The sequence below is a fragment of the Pavona decussata genome, unplaced genomic scaffold (assembly GCF_977016875.1).
Source record: "Pavona decussata unplaced genomic scaffold, jaPavDecu1.1 SCAFFOLD_2, whole genome shotgun sequence".
In the NCBI taxonomy this organism is placed as follows: Eukaryota; Metazoa; Cnidaria; class Anthozoa; order Scleractinia; family Agariciidae; genus Pavona; species Pavona decussata.
In genome coordinates, this window is record NW_028145426.1 from 824,215 (window position 1) to 847,470 (window position 23,256).

The following is a 23,256-nucleotide window of genomic DNA, read 5'->3' on the forward strand; positions in this document are numbered from 1 at the left end:
AAGAATGCTCGCTGACTGAGTGTTTTTGTCACCCGCGGGCTCGTTGATTGATGATTGACAGAAGATAGATTGTATGCCGGATTAAAAAAATCGATTGAAGTATATTCCCGGGAGTGAACTTTGTGTAAACAGACAAAACGTATCTATTCAAGTCGCATTCTTAAAGGTTGGGTCAAATTAGATTTACAATCGGACCGTGAAATGGGATTGTTTATCAGACATCAACGTCGCTCGACGAAATCAGAGTTGGAATGAATGGTTTCTGAAAAGCATCAAACTCGTAGAACGAGATCGGCGCACGTAGAGTTGTTGTTAAAGTTTGTTTGAACTTTACAGTCTTCGACAATGAGTGATTCGCTAGTTATCAGAAAGGATAACTTTGAAGATTTCTACGATATCTTAGATGAGATAGGGAGGTAAGAAGATTTCATATTTTTTCATCAGTCGGGAAATTCGGTATATATTCTAATCTTGTTAATGAACTCAGTAAGCACGTAAATTTTTGATAAGTAAGCTCATTAAAGCTTATCTTGTTTTCAGCGGGCAATTTGCGGTTGTCAAGAAATGTGCAGAAAAAAGTACCGGTACAGAATATGCGGCTAAAATTATGAAGAAAAAGCGGGGAAGAAGTTCACGGCGAGGCGTTACAGCAGAGCAAATAACTCAAGAGGCAAGCGTTCTACGAAAGGCTCGACACGATGGAGTAATTTATCTTCATGAAGTCTTTGAAACAACCGCCGGATTTACATTGGTTATGGAACTGTGAGTATTTGAAATTCTTTAAATATTCATTGTGACTAGGCCGCTATTTAGACGGCTTTCGCGTTTACTGAATACACATGTATAAGCAATTTTGTGCGCAATTTATTACGACACTAACATTTTTCCCGGCGCTGAAATACTTAAGAGATGGCAAAAATTTCTTCGCCACTTTCTCGTATTTCAAACCTACTGGAGCTTCCTAAGCATTGATTTTTCTAAGCATTGAATTTCCTTTTATTTTCATTTTACCAACCACGCTTTTTTTATTTATTTTTAATTTTTTTTATTTTTCGTTTGTTTTTTTAATGTCACGCAATCCCCCTCATGGGTTTGAAGTGCTACTGATAAGAGTAATAAGGCGCTAGGCGCTTAAGATTTTTGCATGAAAGCTTGGTTAAAAGTTAAAATTTGACACCAAAACAGTTTTGAAATAATATGTAGATATGAAAACCTCTAAGCACAATGATTTTTATCTGATTGTAAAGTGCCAGTGAACTTCTTAAAATTGAGCACTGCTGCTGCTGCTGCTGCTACTACTACGACTATTCCATTATTATTATTATTATTATTATTATTATTATTATTATTATTATTATTATTATTATTGTGTTGATTAATAGGGGTTTCTAAATTTTTCTCTTTTTAGTGTATGATTGGTCATATGAATGACTTTTATTCTTTTTTTTAAAATTTATTATTATTTTTTAAAAAAAATTGTGCTTGAAAATAGCTCTGTTGTGCTTCGAAATGCTCTCTTTTTTTAATCACTATTGAATTGTAAATAGGTTTTTTACTATTCTTTTCTCTACTTTTAACTTGTAAATATCAATTTTCCTTGGAATATTTCAATAAAGAGATTATTATTATAAAAAAAAATATTATTGTTATTGTTATTGTTGTTGTTATTATTATTATTATTATTATTATTATTATTATTATTATCAGCACAATATTTTCTTTTTTTCCATCTATATTATTTTCTTTCTTGAAATTATCTCATGTGTCTTATACAAATTTACCCATGAACCCACTCGTCCTCCTGTCGCTTAATCTCGTACCCAGATCTCCCACGGTCAGGTCCCGAAATGACTGAGATCTGGGTACGAGATTACCTGTCACTATCATAATACTATGAAAATCTGATGCAGCACTTTGGTCACTAATATAAATTTATTTTCAGAGCTCAAGGCTAGGGAGGGTGAATTGTTTGGCAGGAACTATCTGAAATTCAAAAAAAAACAAATTAAAACTAAAATTTGATTATGATTATAAGAATGCAGTGAAGGTTCAGAAAAACTAATGAATGTCATGCTAATTTCAATAATATTACTTGTCTTTGACACTCACCAACTAGGACAGAACTGGGGTCTTTTCTTACCGGTGGTACATGTTAATGTGCAACCTGGTGCAATAAATTTGGTATAGGCCTGCACTCCTGGGCTCACTGGAATAAAGAAAATTGTTTTAAAGATTATTTGGTTGGAATAAAAATTATTAAGGTTAATGAACAATTTTTAATTGATCTTTTGGGTACCTTACTTATGTAAGGTATCATTGCCAGTTTCTCCAAAAAATAATATTGTTATAATAATAGATAATAATTATTATAATAATAGTAAAGAAATCAATAGGGTATTAGAAGTCACTTAATATCAGTTGTTGATTCACCATTGCCCTTGATCAATATTGAATTTTATCAAAACTTTATAAATTATATTACTGACTTGTTATCACTAAACTAACATAATTTACATTGTAAAATTAATCATAAACATATTTTTATCAATTAATTAAAAAGTAATATTATTATTATTGTTCAAGCATACTGGTTGATGGAGTCACTAGAGTTAAGTAGGTCTATGCATAGATAGGGAGGGTTACACAGCTAGTTAATTAATTAATTAATTAATTGTTTTATTTATTTATTTATTTATTTATTTATTTATTTATTTAATAGCAATATTTATACAGACAGGTCCAATTCAGCCTGTATTGGCTTAAATGGAGGCCTGTAAATTAAAGTTTTGTCAGTCAGGACTCAAGACTCTAGTTTTTTTCCCATTCATTTTGCACTTTGCATGGACATTTACATACACTGGATCACCCATATTTTTAGGTCACTACCAATAGCTGCCTCAGGTCACCCAAGGTGACATCCTAGTGTAAGGAAATTTAACACAATGATGAAGAGATTAACTTCAGTGCTTAGCCTTTAATTGAACCACTGCCCTCATCGTCACGCATTTTGCGTGTTTTTGAATCTCAAGGTTTCAATGTTTCCATGCATTGAAGGTTACACAAGAGAATTCATTTCTTAGGGAGTGTTTACATGATACCGGCGTGACTTTCATTCCGGTACGAGTTCCCTGCAGTTTCCTCTTTTGGCTCGATTTGTTTACATGTGATATCAGCACCGCAAAATCTAATGTCAGTACCAGAGCGAGTCATACCGGTGCAAGTTCACCCTGGTAACTGTACCGGGACAAGATTTTCATTCCAGCATGAAAACTCATTCCGATGTCATGTAGATGCGGTACGGCTGTTTGCTCCAGCATGAAATCACTCTCCTGCGAGTTTGGAATAGGTAGGGCATGCATAGTCTTCGACATCCAATATGGCATCACAATCACGTTGGTCGACATGAAGTGTCCATTCATGTAAACACAGTATGAAAATCACATTGTCATACCAGTATCAAACTTGCACCGGGGTGAGTTTTCACATATAAACATCCCCTTACTTTTAGTTGCGAGATACGGTTAGTTGCAGAAATTATGTATATCCCATGTCCCCCAATGATGAGGTTTCTTCTAAGCCCCTTCCCCACTGCTCTAAAAATTCCAATTTAGTTTTATACTTTTGTTTAAATGGTTTGACCTTTGAATTCCCCCCCCCCCCCCCCCTTCCCCATCCCACACACAACCCAGGACTTGGCAATCCTTTCTGTGGAAGACAGGAGAGGAGCAATGTGGAACTGGACACACAAGTTAATTGAAGTATAGGGTCAACTACTTGAAGGAGTTGAAGAGATTTTTTTGCCTTTTCTTCTTAAAGAGTTTCAAGGATTAGAGCATGCAACATGGAGACAGTGTAATTTCCTCATGCACAACAGAATAATTGGGGCATATTTTTGTCTGTATGCAGTACAATAGTACAAATAAATCCACAATGCGTGCTTGCAATGTCTTGTTAGCTGGTTTTGTTCCAGGCCTTGGGGGCTTCAGTTGTGTCTGGCAAATATTTAAATAACACCGCCCATCCCAAACGAACTCAGTTTCATTATCTTATGAATATTGACATCATTCATCGGCTGCCGTGAAGTAGAAAACAGTTGCCCATATTTCTCATTTTTGGGGTCCAGAGTTGATGAGAGATCCGGAATTATTGTGTTATGAAAGCATCAATGGTGATAAGCTTTTCTGCATTTTTCGAGAAAATTTTGATGTCTGCATACCGAAAAAACAATAATATCATTTAAGAAAATTGAAAGAAAGAGGGCATTCTTCAGCATCAGCATCATAGGCTTTTGAATTTGAGTTTTGTTTCTACAAACCTAAAATTAATCACAAACTGTCAAGACAGTAATAACATCTCGAAATTTACCGGAAATATCTTAATCCGGAACTTTGTGTTGGTATATCATTTCGTGCTGTTGACATTTTTGTAATTCTGAGTCTCCAGTAATAAATAATGTTTGTTTTCTTTAGCTGAATTATCGTCATTATCGTTGCATTTTTACTTTAATTCCGACGCAGAAATTTTTTCCATTCTTTCCTTTTTTCGGGCGTATGGAATAGAAATTAACGTGAAATAGAAATATCGCTGAACTTGACACGGAACTTTGACCGTAAATGATACAGGTCTCAACTGACTGGCCGCGATAAAAATTAAACAGTCTTCGACCGGAAGAAATTGAACTTATTTTAGACTCAGTATGTCACGGGTACCAAACGAGAATATTCATTATGTGCAAAATACTCAAAATGTTGTCTCCTGTGTTCGCAGATTGGTGTTTTTTTTTTTTTTTTTTCGCTTTTAAAAGAAATATTTGTATCAGCTAAATATAGTTTCAATTGTTCGGGTGCTTTAGCAGAAAATTTAAGTTGCAGAAAGTTTCAGAAAATGGAAGGTTGCTTTCAGATTTTACGACCTGTTGTTGGCAGCGAATTTTTAACGAGATATTCTCCCACCCAACCCCCCGCGCCCTGCTCTTTGTAAGTTAAGCCTGTAGCCCTTGAACGAACAGTACATTTACGTGAACTTGACGGCGAAGCTGTTCCGCAGCTCATTTATTTCTAAGGGTTCTAATTTTACTGCGAATATTTTCCAGTTTATCCAAACAGTAATCATACATATGTAATACACATGCGCACACAATTTGTTACATATTATTCTTTTTGTAAATTCGTTAGTTTATTTTAGGCAGGTCCACAACAGCCTTTGGCTACCAGATTGTAAACCTGCGTTACCAAATAAAGTGTATGTATATATATGTACCTCTGTGAGAGTGAAAGCCACTGAGCAGTATTTGCTTTGATGCTGAATATCTCTCAATATCTTCCAAAATTAATCTGAAGTTGGTATTTTTCTTTGTTTCGATCGAGACCTCTATTAATCTAGCTGATTCTAGATCTGTTTTGGGAATGGAAGGTTCATACGTCCATCGGACATATTGACTGTTACAATTGTTACACCTGTCTCTGACTGTTTTGCAGGTTAAGTGGTGGAGAGCTGTTTGAGTTCCTGGTCGAGCAAGAATACCTAACAGAGATTGAAGCGATAGGTTTCACCAAGCAAGTTGTGGAAGCGGTTCATTATCTCCACGATAATCACATTGTACACCTAGACATTAAGGTGAGATTCTACTCAGTGCAGACCACCGAACAAATCCGTAGATCCGACGTTTTTATGTTGTTGTTTTTTTATGTCGTTTTTTATGTTTTTTTTTTTTTTTTTTTTTTTTTTTTTTTTTTTCAAGTTTTCCATCGTTAATGCCGAATCACCATTTAATCCTCTAAAACGAAGCGTTTCTTGATTTCGGCTTGGTTTAATTATTTTCCTGTTTTGAGCGTCGTACACCCCAAGATGAGCGGTCTTTACTGAAAACATGCTTCTTGCACCATTTTATAGTCAAATTTCACGGCTCTTGTAGGCTCGAACTTTTGCGTGAAGCTTTCTCGGAATCTAGATTTCTTTTGCGAGGTGATAAAAGCCTCGATACGGAAACACCCAACGGAGAATTTAGGCAAATTGCCTACAATGCCGTTTTCTGCTTTCCCAGATCGTTTAAGGGTGTTTTGAAGCGCCGTTTGGACAAGATAGCACAGTTTGATCAATTCGGATTTTTTAACTGAACTGTTCAAGAAAGAGGAAACTTTAGCGAACCGATTCTCATCTCTGAGAAAGGACTCTGTGAACTAGATTGAGAAGACATTTTAGTTTCTCGTCACAATTAAATCCAATTATCTGGGACGATTTAAGCCTTCTGAAAAAATATACATTGAGATAAACTGTTAGTTGTCCTTGATTTCAGAATTTTGTTAATTCGAAGATGTCTGACAGAAAGAAGTTAATTTAAATTCAACGGAAAGTTGTAAAATGTGGCTGGACTTTTCACGATTCGCTATTTTTATTTTTTTGAGCCGTTAGTCCAAATACACAACATTCCACTAATATATTTTTTTTACTCCGTTAGTGGAAATTAACGCTCCGTAAAATAAACGCCAATGTCAAAAATTCGCTTTAGTATAAGTGGCGTTATTTTCTTGGAGCGTTAATTCTTCTGCCAAATTTTGATTCCTATCACTAATAAGTGGCAATTCAAGAACTAGAGAGAAACTCCCTCAGCTGTCTAGCAAACATAGGTTACGGTGAAATTTAATAAATCGACGGCAGTTTTCTATGGTCTTTGAAACAAATAGATTCCATTTTGCCGTGGGTCTGTACTCTCCGATAACTCACAGAGGACGTCAAAACATGGTAAGAACATCAGTCACGCTACTCGCCTGTGGCTCGTAACGTACTTCTTTGTTCTCACCGCGTTTGACGTCCTCTGTGCGTTATCAGAGTACAAACGTACGGAAAAATGGAATCTATTTGTTAAATAGACCATAAAATGACGTCATAAAATGTTTAAAACTAAAGTGGAACCGTGAGCCGCAGGCGAGTGCTTTTACTTCGAAGTTTTAAACATTTTATGGCGTCATTTTGTGGTTTATTAGAGTATAGACCATAGAAAACTGTCACTGATTTGTTTTTACAATAACGCGGAAAAGTACGAGCGGAATTGGCTTTATTTCCCGTTGAGAAAGCGCGCGCGTTACACCTTAGTATACGTCATTTTTATTGTCTGTACTCTTATAGACGAGAGCCAATCACCGGGTGGGAATTTTGACAGTTTAATATTGTAAAATACGCATATGTCTGTGAACATTTCTGAAAGCGCATTTTGGACGCAAAGTCAATAAAGACGTTGGAATGATCAACTGATTCTTCTTTGATAGAGTTTACTTACATTAATTTCCCTCATTTGGAAATAAGTTCCCTTTTACGCTGATTTTTCCCCTTTAGTTCTCGTTAAGTTAAGTCGCGTTGAGTTCAAAAAATGTAATAAAATGATCGTTTATTTCCAATAATAAGGTACACCTGCAGCTTTTCTTGGTTTTAAAGTAGCGCTGTCTCCTTTTGCGCCAGCGATCTCATATATTTGCAATCTTTTTGGTACCGTTGTAATAAAGGAAGGGTTATTTGCAGCACCTGGTGAGAATTATTGCTAGGAAAACAAAGTGTTATTATTCTGTTTAGCTGTTGTCATTGTAACTTTTTTATTCGGTGCCCGAGAGAGTATAATTGAAAAATTTTATATAATACAATGGAAATTTTTATGTGAATTTTATATAGTATAATAGAAATATTTTATCAGCCGGACAATCGTTGTCATCACCATCTCCTCACCCAAGCACTCGGCAACATCCCGTTGACTCTCTGTCTGTTATACACAGTTGTGATCTCATTCACTCAGAAACCTTTCAGAGAATCACATAACATGCCGACTACATGCCGGTACTGAAGGATGTCACAGCTAGGGTTTATGTGGTTATCCAACCCACGTATATAGCTAACCATTTGCAGATGTCAAAGCATGTGAAAGATGTCAAAGGAGGACCTTTGCCACGAACAAAAAGATCCAAGTTGTCTTCTTTTTCGGTTGTGGGGCGCACCATTGTAAAATATTTATAATTTTATAGAGGTTAATGGGCAATTTTGCCCTAAAAATTAAACATCAGTTCAGTGCCGAATGAAAAAAGTAGAAAACAAAAACAAAACAATTGTCCAGGCCAGCAAAAAATCGAAAAAGAGGGCACAGTGACTGAAAAATACTGCAGGGTTTGATAGTGCCATATAGAGACTAGACTAATTTGGCCTGATTTTTTAAGGGTGATTCTGAGTTTTCTAGAGATCTGGGATCATATTAATTAGCTTTAGTTGGTTGTTGACTTTAAATTCCAGCACTACAGAATGTGTTTGCATTTTTCTAGCCTGAGAACATTGTATTGAAGAACAGATCGGAGAAAAAGGTTAAGCTAATCGACTTTGGTTTGGCAAGGATCATACCACCAGGAGAAATTGTGAGAGCCATCATGGGCACTCCGGAGTTTGTAGGTACATTAAAATTATTTATTTATCATTAAATATAATATCTACTAGCCTGATGATGGTCTCGAAATAGTCTTACTAGCGAATCCTAGACTACCAACAGTTCCGTTCTAAATAGCCGAACCGGAGAGAAAAAAAGGCAAATTGGGCGAGCGAGCCGCTAGGCTCGGTCGCCACAATTGGTTTGCTTTCCCTCGCTCGCTCGGCCGTTAGAAAGGGACTGGTGGCAGACAAAGCGAATCCGTAGGAAGTGAACAAATTTGACTTGCAATGACTTTTTGTTAAGTGCGGACACCTTTTCACTAATCCAAACGAAAATTCGAAAGAATTTCTTTTAAGTTGGAATCAAAAATTGAATTATTGGAGAACTTCCGTCACTGTTAACTGCGTTCAGACATCTATTTTCTTTGAGCGGAAAAAATAGACTTCGGAACGTTCAGTATCCGGCTTTTTGCTCGGAATGTGGGATAAACGCTCTAATTGGTTGCTTGACAGTGTTGTTAGCATCAACTCTGGTTGGTTAGCATCATGAGAAGTGAAAGTCCAATGGCCAGCAAAACTAAACACGCTTACCAAACGGGAGCATCATAATTTATGCGAAATTAAAAATCGTACTGGAGGATACTGGAACACGATTAGCAACGGTGTTCGCAGACTTCTTTTCTTTCAGGATTAAAGGAAATAGAAGATGTCTGGGCGCAGGCTACCGTCAGTGGAATTTAAATTTAGTGAACGTTCACTTTTATATACTTTTCACAACAGTCAGTCAATTCTAACGGTGGCCGTTCCCTCCCCCCGGGTTTCAACATTCTCCGGCCCGGGGGTCGGGTATTAGTTTACCCCCTGGTATTTGAGAGTCCCGTGATTTTCACCTTACAATACTGTCGCTTCGTTTCAATGATAAGTTCACCAGCAAAGACAATAAATTCTTGATTAAGTACGCGAGTCTGAGGAGGACATAGTGGACAAAAATAAGAACGAACCAACGGTCACTGCCACATTACTGAGAAATAGGACTTATGCGAGACTTAGTTTGGCGTGATAAGCTTTAATTAGAATAATGGTACGCCCAGAAGAGAAGAAATCAATGTCTTTTTTAACTGCACGCGGGGCTTGACCAGCTTGTTTGTCCCGGACTTGGGGCAGTTGCGGAAAATTTATTTTGCTGTCCTTCGCTACAGCACGATGTGTAAGTTATGATTGCTTTTTCTTCTTCAGATCAGATTTAATGATCTACCAAGACGATTTTAGTGACTAATAATTGACCATGTGCCATTTATCAGCAGCTAATATTGAGCTTTAAGGTTAATATTATGAAAGCTACATTGGTTCATGAACATGTTTACTTCACTTTTAAAACATTTATGTGTTGTTTTTCACAAAGCACCCGAAGTTATCAATTATGAGCCTGTGGGAGCGCCAACGGATATGTGGTAAGGTTTTTGGCCTTTTTAAGAGTAAAATATGGTATTTGCCTTTTTGACGAGTAAATGTTTTGATTTTTGTTTTTGTTTTTGTCTAGTAAAATAGATAAAGGTTATACAAAATATAATCTGACAGAAAAGAACAGAACGGGACATAAGCTGGTCATTTCAGCAAAACCCGACATTTTTTCAATTCACGATTTCTAAATTTCCTTGGCCATAATTAGCTTAAAAGCCGTAGCAACGATTTTTCAAATAATCAAGCGTGAGGTCTAACACCTATCTTTATCGTTGTACATGGACGAAAACTTATTCAAGTTTTGTTCTCAAACTTATTCAACCATATTGATCCTGCGTTCACTGGAGCTTCGCACATAAAAAAAGTGGACCCCCTCCCCCCTCCCGCACACACACACACACACATACAAACCTCCCCTCCTAGGATGTGAACCATGTGTTAATATAAATGGCATCTTGTAAATCTTGTCAATAAAGTATGGTTTTATATTCTTAGGGCAGTTGGAGTGTTGACATACATCTTGTGAGTATCAGCTAAAAAGCTAAAAGTTCTTCAATCTCTCAAACCAATTATTTGAGGCCGGGGTTCATTTTGGTATTGTTTAAGTACAACTCGCTATTTTACCTTATTTTATGCAAGCTGGTCAAGAAGTTATGATGAATAAATGTAAAAAGTGTTTTACAGAAGACCTAGTTTATCAGGTTAGGTTATAATTCTTGCTTGTATTTCGCTTAAAGGCATGTAATGCAGTGATAGGCCTTACCTCTCCTGAGAATATCCGCATATGCGGATAGCAGAGTAAAGAGCACAGATCGGTTTGATTGCCAGGCAAATCTTGCGACCCTCTCCATTGCAGCTCGAAATCGTGTAGTTTCAGGATGACTAATGTCTAATCTCCTGGTTCCCTCGACCTTATGAATGAAGATTTCACTGGTAGATGGTACCCGCATTTTCATTGGTGCGACATAGCAGACAAGGGATAGCAGTGATGGCGCAGTGGTGACAGCACTGGCCTCCCACCAATGTATTCCGGGCTCGATTCCCAGAGTTGTCGCTATATGTGGGTTGAGTTTGTTGTTAATTTTCGTACCTGCCCCAAGGTTTTTTCTTCGGGTTCTCCGGTTATTCTCCCTCCACAAGCACTAATATTTCCAAATTCCAACTCGACCAGGAAACAGTGAACGAAGAGCCGCTCTGTAGACTAGCCACTGAAATTGAGAGACATCGAACAGGCCAATTCTCAGGTGCCTAAGGTGATGTTCGTTTCTTTCCACTTCTATTCCAGGTTAAGTGGAGCATCTCCATTCCTGGCAGAGGATAATAATGAAACGTTTATCAGCATACAGAATGTTGAATATGATTTTGACGACGAATACTTCTCTGAAATCAGCTCGCAGGCTAAAGATTTTATATCCCGCCTTCTCCTCAAGAACCCAAGGTAAGCTAGTGAGAGGGCAAGAACTTCTCCGCCAACTCTAAATGAGAAGTGATCATGGAAGAAAGTTTTTAAGGCCATCAAATTTCAGACTTAAGTTACTTTAGCGGCTCCACAAAACAATATTCCTTCGTGCTTAGCGTGTGTACATCGGGTTATCGATGTGCGGACGTTGGTAGAGCTTAAGAGAATTATAAGTTTTTTGAGGCGATATCTGAGAGCAACTATGCAGTTAATTTCGCAACTTCTCGTCAAATTTTCCAAGGGCACTGGTTAAGTCAATATAGGCACCGCTAAAAACAGGAAGCATATCATTTAAAACATGATTAATAAAACCACACGGAGAAAAACCAATTAATGTTGAACAAGCAAAAGTAAACCCTGGTAAGTTTCGGCGCTTCCAGTTTCCCTTTTTTTCACATATTTTTTCTTCAAGATGCAGTGATGCTTTCCTTTCCTCTTTCTTTTACTAAAGTGCTGCTGTGATCAAATTTTATCTTTCCTTTTATCTTCAGCATTCGAAAGAATAGCAGGAAAGTGCTACCCATGCTAAATTTTAAGTTGTAATTCCAACGGGAATCTCGGTTATTTCAAGCGTAATTTCCACATTCGGTTTGCCGCCATTACTCAATTCACAAATGTCCGCGAACCACACGGAGAGTTGGGCCGAGTAGAATGTGACGTCATGTTATCCCTTCACTTCACTGAGAATCATCTCCATTGTCTTCAAAACTCTCACTCGCGTTAATTAGAACTGAAATCAGAGACATATTCGGTAGAAGTAGTGGAAGAACAGGCTTTTCGATGCCGCCAAGATGATAAGATGACATCACGAGGAGGAAGCCGTTGCACAAAATTTGTCGGGTCAGATAGTTGCAGTTTAAGTAATAACGGACACATTTTACGTACGTTCGGGCGAAGCCCAAAAATCTCGTTTTTCGTCGCAGTAGCACTTTATGTTTCAAACAACAAGTCAGTTGTTCCGGAATAATCATGAACAACAATGAGATGAATTTATAATAAAACTGCTCTGCATGCGGGACCTGATTATTTTCCAATTTACTTACAAACAAACAACATCAAACAACTTTATTCACATTTCCTTACACAATCCTTTTTCGTAAGTTTCATTTTCTTAACTCCGAGGGTTGGTTATCTGTTGGTGTATTAAAAACGCTGGTTAGGTGAGCTAAATGGGTTACTATCGGCTATGTGACTTGCAAAACAAATATACAAAAAGAATCCACAAAGAAACTGCAAAATGCGTACAGCGAATTTTTTCACCTCACTGTTTTTTAATTCTTTAAGCGTTTCTCCTGCTATCTTGTACGGTAAAAGCCCAGACTTGTAGCAGACAGTCCCACAGTAAAAACATAAATGGAGATTATCTATTAATGACTGACTGACCGACTGACTGACTGACTGACTGACTGACTGACTGACTGACTGATTGATTGATTGATTGATTGATTGATTGATTGATTGATTGATTGATTGATTGATTGATTGATTGATTGACATTCGTTTACCCATTCATTCAGTCCTCTTTCACTCATCCAGGCGTTCACTCATTCATTTCATTTCAGTGATAGGTTATCTGCAAGAGATTGCTTAAAGCATTCTTGGCTTCAGGTATGTATTTACCTCCAATATCCAACTTATTTTTTGCTAAATTTTTAGCGCTCTCATCTTGATGTTTAAAGGTGTTGTTACACGGGACACTTGACATTTTTGTCACGGGACACTTAACTTGGCTGCCTGGCACTTTTAACTTATAGGTTATTTCGGGCAGCCAGCACCCCTTTCATCTATTCTATGTATATATTTATATTTTCTATTGTAATTATAATGGGGTGGAATAAAGTATTGTTGTTAACGGCACTTTTTAACGCAAAACATGTACATGTTGCAAGATTTTGGACACAAATCAAAAATTGATAATGTGTTGCCACAACAAGTTGCTTCCTAAAAATCTGACGCCATGCTAGACAATAACACTTTTTAACGCAACAGTGTTACAGTAAAAGTGGATCCGTGTACCACAACCTAAACAGACTGCTGACATTGCGTTCATGCGTTTGTTGCACTGTCTTTTGATAAGGTGTGTAGAAAAAGGGAGTGCCTGGAGGTTCAATGCACCGGCGACAGGGCAAATCGTTTTATGTAATGTTTAAAAAACGAGTAGGAGTGTTTTATCGCGCCTCGTGGTTTTAGACCCGATAAAACACGGCTTCAAAAACACTTGATCAGCAGCGATTTGCTGAAGCAGAGGCATATAAAAAACCAGGAAAGATTTATTGCTGCTCGACGTTTCGGGGTTATCGTGACTCCATTATCAAGAGACTACTTAAATAGCATGCAAATAAGGAAAGGTACAAGATAAGCATAATTTAAACGGCTTAAACGCCAAGTTTGTTTTGGCCGTTTATTGTAAATTATGCTTATCTTGTACCTTTCCTTATTTGCATTCTATTTGACTTGTCTCTTGATAATGGAGTCATGATGACCCCGAAACGTCGAGCAGCAATAAATCTGTCCTGTTTTTTTTTTTTTTTTTATATGGCTTCAAAAACATTCCTGGAAAAGCTTGTGCCAATAGGGCTCATAACAATTATGCTTTTGTGAACGTTGGAAATTAGCATACGAGAAAAAAACACTGCATACTTATGAGGAGTGTTTTATCAGCTGATGAAACACTGCATACTAATTAGGAGGAGGTCTACGATATAAAGTCACTGCGCGTGATGTATTATCGATCATTTGAAAGGTCAGTCGGCTTATGAATTATTAATGAGTTTTTGAAGAGATAGTCAAAAGGCCCCTTTGACTAACTGCGTTTACATTAATTTCAAATGTCGTCTGTTTAACACAGTTATCGCTTTAATGTTTTAATGTTCAGCCGGCAGAACCAGATGCATTGCTGAAAAGAAGATCTACTCTAATCAAGACTGACACTTTTAAGGCATTCACAGCCAGGGCACGCTGGAAGGTAAGTGTACATGTTTTTTACATGATGGTATTAAATATTATCATTAGTTGTACGGCAAAGCATTTTCGGACGGGGGAGTTTCAATTTAAATAAGTCAATGAACCCTAAATAATTTTGAACCTAAGCCTCTTTTTCGTTTTGTTTTCCTGAAAAAAAAGTCAATACTTTACGCGAAATGTATATCGCCATTAAGACACAACACAACTTCTCTGTATACATTGTATCCTTGGTTCTTGTAACAGCTTGATGTATATGATGGTAACAGTGTAGTGTATATTACATCTTTGGTTTTTATGTTCCAGTCTCATTTGGAAATTTGGCTAAAATTTTAAACCATCCATTAATGAAGTTCCTCTCTTCACCCCTTTGTTTTCGTAAAGTTTCACTTAAACTTTTAAATTGGTTTTTGCTGGTTCTAAATTTCGTTTGAAACTGTAATCAAAGCAATACACGTAATTACTTCACAATTGATAACTTAAATTGTTTAAAGAATTATTTTAATAAATTCAGTGGTGGTTCATTCATTTTATTTTCAGAACTCATTTTTCATATTAATTTTATTACCAGACATCTATGAAGAAAGTGATTGCTCTAAACAGGCTTGCTATTATGCGAAAGAAGGATGGTGGATTGTTAGCCAAAGACATGTTCTTTGAGGTTTGAATTTAGCCTGATACGTCTATACTATATTTGTGTTATATTTATTAGCCTATCGTTTGGTGGTATCTGCTCCCTTTGTGAAGGTTGGTGTGAAGTCTCCAGTAGCTCAGTGATATGTTTCGGGTGTACTTCCTTGAAATGCTTGGCAGTTATAAATGTAAGGTATTCAGTTGCAGGTTGTCTTGTAATAATATCATCGCACAGCACATGTAAAATCTAAATGCAGTTAACAGTAATTGTAAAGATTAAAATGTGCACTTTATATGTATAAATGTTATTAACACCGATAAAGAAAAAAAGAAAGCATAACTTGTACACAATGCAAAGCACGTGGAAATATATAAATGTAATAATTAATTATTCTAGACACTAAACCGCACTTGCATATTGGTGAGTACTGTATGCACGTAACAATAAATTTTATTAAATATTATAAGCACCAGTAAAAGGCTGAATAAAATTGTAGACAGCGATAGATACACTAATGTCACTTATACTTGATAGGTTGAGACTCCATGACAGTCAACAACTTCAAATTGTTATTCCAGTGCCCGTGAAGGGAAGCAAATATTGCCATCCCTTCGCACTGGCGTATCACGGCTAAAATCCTCGATTCATTAATTTGCTGGAATATGTCTCTCTATGCTTTTCCTAGAAATTGTCACACTGTGACAAGTACTGTGTTGCTAAATATTGCAGAGATGGGTAAGTTGCACACGGAAGTAGGTAAATTCTTGCCTGGGGCCAAGTGCTCTAGTCGTGTGCCATTTGTCAAGTCTCGCGTTTCGGTCACAAAAAACCAACAGAATAAGAGTGACTGCAATATAAACTTGTTACAGAGTAACAACAAAATAGACCGGACCGTAGAACAACAACACGATATAAACAGCACGTTAGAGACTATGGACAATGACACAATGGACTTGCTGTGTGTAACCTCACTTAAGAAGATGTATCCTAAGTATTCTTTCTTGACAATAGGCTGATTGTTTGTTTAACAATAGACTTTTGTCAAGGAACAATACTAAGGAACATCTTAACTTAAGAGGGCCTCGTGAATCTAGGACCTGCACTAACACCGGCATTCAGGTGGACTGTCTGGTAACCTAATCAGGAACCCAAGTAACCCGGCTCTACAACACTCGCACTTAATTCCTGATGTTAATATTAATTACATCAATTATGTTCTGTTTACCTATTTGTACACCATTCATGCAGCACGGTTTTACGATAGAACAACTCCACGTGTTTATCCAACGTCTATTCATACAAAAAGAACAATCGTCTCTTCTCTTTCAGTCCATGCGCCACTGAAGCACTCCATTCGTGAGATTTCATTGTGTCTTATCAGTTTTAACGCTGTTGTTGCTTCCTTTTGCCGCAGAGTGACTGTTCAGATACATCGGATAGCGACTCAGAAATTCCAGATGAAACTAATTTTAAGACCCGGAAAGCTCCACAAACGAATTCAAAGCTGCTTCAGGACAGTACTTGTGGAGACTAAGGCAGCTCACCTAGTGAAAAAAAGAGTAGCATTTCTCGGGTGCATGTTGTAAAAGTACCATTGCCACACATCAAGTTCCAGACAATTTTGAACGAAAAGGAAAATTAACATACTGTGCATTTGATAACGATAAAAGACTAAAACTAACATAGAAGAGTTTGCCTTTCATGAGGCCAGCGCGACTGTGCAAGTGACCTTTTTCAGTTATGTGCTTAGTGACCTGGTCTGGTCTGGTCTGAAGTTGGCTTTGTTTTGATACAAATCTCACTGCTTCGTAAATGAAAATCATGTCGTTCTTATGCTAACTAGTTTGCATTTACATTTAAGAAGCACTAAGGTTTGTATCAAACTAATGTCAACTCCAGCCTCCCTTCAAGTCAGTGGCCAGGCCACTAAGCGCAATAAGAGTTAGAATGGATAAAGCTCCTTCAGGAGCGAAGGAATGAATATTTATTCAAATATTACTGCATACATTTGCATTAAACAAGTATAAATTAAATGTTTTAGAATTATAAATAGATGGAGCTCAAAACGAAGAGTTATAGACCTTTTTCATAAATAGCGGCCGATAAATTATTCTATTGTTTTCATGAAAATTAGCCTTACTAGCCTCGTCAGCAAGTGCAAAATTCAAAAGAATTTTTACCCTAAAACGAGGTTAGTAGGGCTATTTAACATATATTGAAAAGAATAATAAGTCGGCCGCCATTTATGAAAAAGGTCTATTGACTTGTGTTGCGCATCTTAAATAGGGTTTTGAATAACTGACTTGCGTTATGCATTATAATGAAGTTCGTGAATTATTGACTGTATTATTAAAAACTTAAATAATTGAGTATTAAATACCAAACCATTTAAAAACCTATAAAACAACTATTCATTAAAAATATCACAAAGTATTTTTAAGGAATTTTGAAGCCCGATGGGTGTGTGCTAGACTGAAAATTCCGGGTTGTTATAAAACGTATACGTATATTTACATTAGAATTACGAAATTCAGGAGAATTTCGTAAAGACTGTTAGATCCAGGAGTTTCCCTTGACATGTAGATTTTTTCAGTTTAGGTTAACGGTGAAAGGTCATTCTAGTTCCTTCACAGCATAGTTTTTCATTGCTGTATAATGAATAACTCAATCAACGTTGAGATAAGTGTGCCGTGACGTTCAATTTTATGCAAGATGCATACAAGAACACAAGAAACCTTCATGTGGAAAAGCTGTTTTTTATTAAAGTAGCAAGCAGCATTTTTGCATACATTAAGTTCATTGGCATGCGCTGGTTAAGTCTTGTCCATGCAATACCAGAAAAGATTATTCAGTGAAGGGAGCCAATGGGTTTTTCTAAGTGATATAAATGTGTAACTTGTACATCTGCCTTACGTATGTTGGCCATTCTTCCACAAGGAATATTACGTGACTTTTGTAGCTTCGTGAGAAGGAACAATATTTTTGTAACTTTTTGCAAAGTTTTGAATAAGGATCAAGATTTCATTAGTGTCCATATTTATTAAAACTTAACTCCCGAGCATTGTCATGCGAGTTCAGTATACTCGACATTTTGTTAGCGAAGCATTTGACTGACACACTTTCAAAGTAAACTTTGTATAACCACCCTTTGTTGTTCTGTTATTGTTGATTTTGTGGCACTCTTTTTATTACATGTTTTGATATTTCATAGACCTTGCCATGGTCTCCATTTTGAAACAACCAAGGGCCATTTGCTGTCGGTCCGGTTAGACAACTACACCCTACCTGAGAAAAAGACCTCGCCACACGAGTACCACACCTTTATACCCCGATATATCGCAGAAATTGGTCTCTGGCTTGCCTTTTCTTTACGACCTTTTATCCAGTGGCCATGGAAATATCTTTCTTCCTTGTGATGTTTTCCTAAACACTCCTGATTTCCTGATTTCCCATGACAATACATATGTACATACATATGTATATACATATATGCATATGACTTTCCTTTGTCCAATGTACTGACCATCGAAGAATTCATTATCTTCGAGAGGTACCATTTCTTGCCCCGTTTGTGGCTTATAGTAGTCCTTAACCCCATACAGACCGGGAGGGGGGGGGGGGGGGTGGACAGATTCTGCCCTCGGTGACTTTAAACCTGAATACTGAACTTTTTTAATGTCTGAACAAATGCCTTGAAACTTCAGAAATTTATCTGGGAAAAATTTGGTTTGCGGGAGGCGGAATTCGCCGCCCCTCCTCTCCCAGTCCCAAAAGGCAAAAGATAAAAAAAGGCCCAGTCTAGAGAGGGTTTAAGACGGGGATATGTCGTTGAGATTGCTTTTAAGGTACAGTGACATTAATTTTGCAAGCAAACCATTTTGATTTTCGAGCTTTGTTTAGCCAACCGTTAATGTTAGCTATGGCTATGCACATCGTTTGATTTAAATTTCTTTAACTTCCGCGTAATTATTACTCACTTTTTCTTCTTGATCGACTTTAAAAATGAATAAGCCATTACAAGAATTTTCTTTCACGATACAATGAGTGAAATTAATGCTCCACGTTTTTCAAATTTCAGTTCATGTTTTTGGTCGATGCACAAATCGTTGACTTAGTAAGTAAGGACTGAGATCATATCGAGTTTAATACTTGTGGAATCTTGTGTAATTGTGTCTTCTCAAATAGTTAATTATCCATGGCGAAAACTGGCCAGTAGAAATTGGCTACGATGATTCTGTCCAAAAACCCCAATGTTTAAAATCAAATATCCAAAGACTTGGTTAAGACTTGACATAAGTCATGGCTGTCCTTATATCAGAGTTAAGGATGTCATCGTCAATGCCTGCCTTGCATTTTGGAATTGTTTGCATTTGCAGATGGTAAATTTTGCTATAGCTGTGAACCTATTTGAGATCAAAAAAGCATTGTATCAAGTGATAGAACCCTCGAGCTCCCAATTCCTTTGTGTGCTTTTGTTTTCTAAAGCGACAAGAGTTCATAGTACCACATTTCAGGATTTTGTTTTGCATGGCCATTTTGGCAAATCATTACTTTTAACTAAAACCATTTGGCAGAAGTATATCTGCATTTAACCATTTGTGGGCAAAACCCGAGACAAGTCGAATATTCATTTCATAGTATCACATTTCAGGCTTTCGTTTAGCCCATTTAAATTTTGCTAAATCATCATTTTTTTAATGATTCTGGTAGAAATATATACTGCATTCGCCCAATGAACACTTGTGGGCAAAAGTCGTGGCAAGTCGAATTTTCATCTTGTGCTACCACGGGTAACCAAATTGTACCGTGAGTGGTCTCTGGGGAGGTTTGTATGAATCTGCTGCCACATCTAATAAAGTCAGAAAAACCTTACTGATGTGATGTGTGAAGTCAAATCAGCAAGGTCTAGCAATATTTCTTGCATGATTTGAATGAAATACTTATTCCACTTGTGCTTGTTGGATATGGGATGATTTAAGTCAACTCGGCGCTACTTAGTATTGGCAGTTTATCATCTCATATCCAATACAGGTTCGTGGAACAGTTGCCATGGAGGCGGCGTGGCCTAGCGGGCTAAGGGCGCCGGTGTTGCAATCTCAAGGCGATCCCGGGTTCAATAGGCCTCTAACTGGAGTTGTTTCTTGGTAGCCCCGGGTTCAACTCCTCGGTAACGCTTGAAAATGGCGAACTGGTCTACCTCCGGCCAGTTAGGATTTTTAACCTTGTCAGGCCCGTAGCGAGGGGAGGGGCAGGGGGGGGCTTGAGCCCCCCCAGAATTCTTGGAAGTTAAAAAGCAATGTGCCCAAAAATATATAATTAAAACAAATTAATGTCGAATTCTGACACTGCAAGTTCCTTTTCACTACCTGTCAGTTTCTTTCGCTAACAGACACTCCTATCTTGTGAATTGGAAATATAAGAATCAAAACGGATTGAAATCAACCAATCTGAAGCCGTGAAAGCTGTCGAAATAAACTACATGTTTTCTAAGACATCCGCCCATTTTAAGCAATTCAAATGTCCTTAGTTTATAACAATTTAGTGTTTCCTCGTTTTCACACAAAAAGCCCCGCAAATATGTCCTCAAGACCAGCGAAAAAAAAATCTCCTGCAGCCGGATTCTTACTGCCCGTTTCCAAATTTAAAAAGAGAGAGAAAAATTTGTCGTCTTTTGTCTACGTCCTCCTTCAAAAGTGAAATTAGGAAACTCCACGTAGCAGTCCACGTTAAAGAAAAGGCAAAAACATGTACCTAAGAGTGTGATCTAGGTGCAAAATTATTGTTTTACTAACTAAATCTACCGGGTTTTTTTATGTTCTCGTTGCATCTTAAACTTCCAAATCAGTCTGTTTCTAGTGACGGGGGGGGGGGGGGGGGGGGTAGTTTTGTTTCACCATTTAGCTAAGTCCCCTCAGTTGTTTTAGCCTTGCTACGGGCTTGCTTGTTATGTTTAATTTGAATTGTTTTCCGTTATTTGAGTGAAAACTGGCCTGTAAACTAGCCTGAGTAGCTAAGTGCACGTCCACCATGAACAAAACTACATATATATATACCACCTACCAGCGATTTATATAGCTTATACAAAACAAGCAATCAGCACAATACCAATCCAGTTTTTCAAGTTTTGGATGCTTTTTCATTGGAGTATAAAATCCCGAGTCAGAAGTTTGCTTCCAATCCGGGGGTTTTTGCGAACGAGTTGCAGTGCGTTCTCACCCCTATACCCTGCTACTTTTTCCTTTCCACACGTTCAAGAGAGATTCTAATATTCTGTCTTTCTGTCCAGGTATCTGATCAAATAGACGACAACAAAAACGCCTTGGAAGAGATCTGTGAAGAATCGGGGATTGAAATTGAGGAGTGCGAAGCGGAGATCATACAGGAGAGTTCTTTAGAAAATATGACCGAGGAGACGGCCTTCATTAGACGCAAGTCCCTACGCACAGCCGAGTGTAAGTCACTTGTCATCGAGGATTCGGCCCAAGAACCGATTGAAGAAGAGGAAGAAGAAGAGTACGACGAGAACTGGATCGAGGAATCGATTGCCTACACTGAATATAAGGAGTTGGTTCGTCTGATCGAAGATCACGTGATTCTGCCTTTTGATGTCGCTGAATGGGCGAGCGAAGGTCTAGAGGTAACATGGCTCACTCGAAAAGAAACTGCAGTGTGAGGGACGGCAATCTTGATAGGTTCCTGAAGGACTCTTAATGATGACACCGGGTTAAAGGGCCCAGCAGGTTTGGTTGGATGCATGTAGATTGGACTATTAAACCCCAAGCGGGATACGGGATACGGGATTGAATCGAAAACGCCTGTTTTGAACACTCCTCTTTCACTGCTTGGTCGGAACCGTAGTCCGCTCAGGCCTCACCGAAACAACCTCGCACCAAGAGTTAATGTTTCAAGGAAGAAAGGAAGATTGTAAACGGATTCATCTGCAGTTAACTCGGAAGGAATCGAAAGAGACCCACATTCATGTCTGTAACTTATTACTTCTTTCGTAATGCTAAATAAAGTTAATACAAAAACAAAAAATATGTCGATTGTGTTTACACCTAGAAGACGTATGCTGGAAATGTCATGCATCAATCACCTACAGGGAAATAATATTCCAAATCGCCGTCTCTCTGAAATCGGGCACAAACGGTCAGTTTTTAGTTTGGCCTAGTAAGAGATCTAACTTGCCATTTGAAAAATAAATTTATGTCCTATTAGCCGCACATAGAGACTTTTTTCTTTTCGAAATATTGTAAAATTGTAAAAGCTTTTTAATAATTATTTTTTGTCGACTGCCTGCCAATGAAGAAAAATAGGTCACGTAACTGAATAGTTTATTATCTTCTGATAGAGGCAAGAGAAACCACAGTAAAAATCCAGCAAGTGATGTGGAGGAATGGCACCTAAAACGATCATCAGTTAACATTTCATTTTCTGCCCCCAACCACCCCCCCCCCCCCCCTTTCGTAAAGCGGCCGAAACGATATCGCTGCCCAAAGTTTATAAAGATTGAACAAATCGTTCTTTTTCAAATACAAATATACCAAATAAAAATATAATAAATTAAAATCTACAGACTTTGGAAACGAACGTTGTCATTACATCACGATGCCTGGTTTCCTGCGGTTGCCTTGTGCCCAATCTACTCTCTCAATGTGCAAATTAGCGCACAAAGGATGGTGGGAAAGAAAAAAAGGGAAACTTTTTCTCTATAACAGTCCGCGTTCATCTAACTAAAGACACCTGGCAACGGAGTAGTTATTGCAATAGCAGATCTCGCGGTCTTTACTCCTTCAATAGCAGATGATCGAGTCTAGGGCCATTTAAAAAAAATTATTAAACTTTCCATAATAATTGGAGAGTTTTTGAAAGTGGCACTTTCTCAAATGACTGATTAGATCTTTTACAGATCCTGCGTATACTTGCAGCATTTTCGTTGTGCGGTCTCTTGCTTATTGTTTACTTTCTCAAAGAACGTTCCTCTGTATTTAAGGTCGAAAAACATTTTTCCTTAATGTTTGCCTAGTAAATCATCTTGGGTCATAACTAAACGACTTCAGTTTTTGGAAATACGTCGAAATAAATTTTGTGTAGTGGAGCTGACCTGTGGTCATGGTAACCACTATGACGTCAGAACTAACCAAACAACAGAGTTGCCAAGACGTTTCTGGTTTGCCCAAATGATCAGATACGATTTTTTTTTGTAACATTTCATTGTTTTTCACGAAATAATGAATCAAAACACAGCAACCGGCCGCTTGAAAGGAACAAAGAACTTCAAGTCTACCGAACCTATTTATAAGGTCGAGAATTTTGTATTACCTGTACGCAAGGAAGGCAT

The 23,256-nt window shown here is 37.6% G+C and overlaps 1 protein-coding gene and 1 long non-coding RNA gene across 3 annotated transcripts; both read left to right on the forward strand.

The window, feature by feature from the left end:
* The first annotated feature begins 59 nt into the window (after positions 1 to 59).
* LOC146489877 (death-associated protein kinase 2-like) lies at positions 60 to 21,941 on the forward strand. 2 transcript variants are annotated; one of them, XM_085115616.1, is made up of 11 exons: positions 60 to 416; positions 541 to 762; positions 5,478 to 5,616; positions 8,301 to 8,424; positions 9,803 to 9,851; positions 10,357 to 10,383; positions 11,147 to 11,299; positions 12,883 to 12,928; positions 14,196 to 14,285; positions 14,853 to 14,942; positions 21,202 to 21,941. In XM_085115616.1, exons 1-11 carry the CDS (start codon positions 346 to 348, stop codon positions 21,586 to 21,588), a joined length of 1,398 nt encoding a protein of 465 aa, XP_084971742.1. In that variant the 5' UTR covers positions 60 to 345; the 3' UTR covers positions 21,589 to 21,941. The 2 variants fall into 2 exon arrangements, with proteins under 2 accessions (XP_084971742.1, XP_084971813.1); XM_085115687.1 differs by lacking the exon at positions 21,202 to 21,941 and adding an exon at positions 16,330 to 16,467 and having other exon boundaries at positions 80 to 416.
* On the forward strand, positions 17,277 to 18,061 carry LOC146489878 (uncharacterized). The gene is made up of 2 exons (XR_014866860.1): positions 17,277 to 17,413; positions 17,482 to 18,061. It is a non-coding gene; the product is annotated as an uncharacterized LOC146489878 (long non-coding RNA).
* Positions 21,942 to 23,256: the final 1,315 nt, after the last annotated feature.

Excerpts from the sequence above, each read along its gene's own strand:
- LOC146489877 (XM_085115616.1), top strand. The coding sequence starts at position 346 with ATGAGTGATTCGCTAGTTATCAGAAAGGATAACTTTGAAGATTTCTAC. Across the intron at positions 9,852-10,356 it reads GGAGCGCCAACGGATATGTG|GGCAGTTGGAGTGTTGACAT; the intron begins GTAAGGTTTTTG and ends TTATATTCTTAG. Across the intron at positions 14,286-14,852 it reads CAGCCAGGGCACGCTGGAAG|ACATCTATGAAGAAAGTGAT; the intron begins GTAAGTGTACAT and ends TTTTATTACCAG.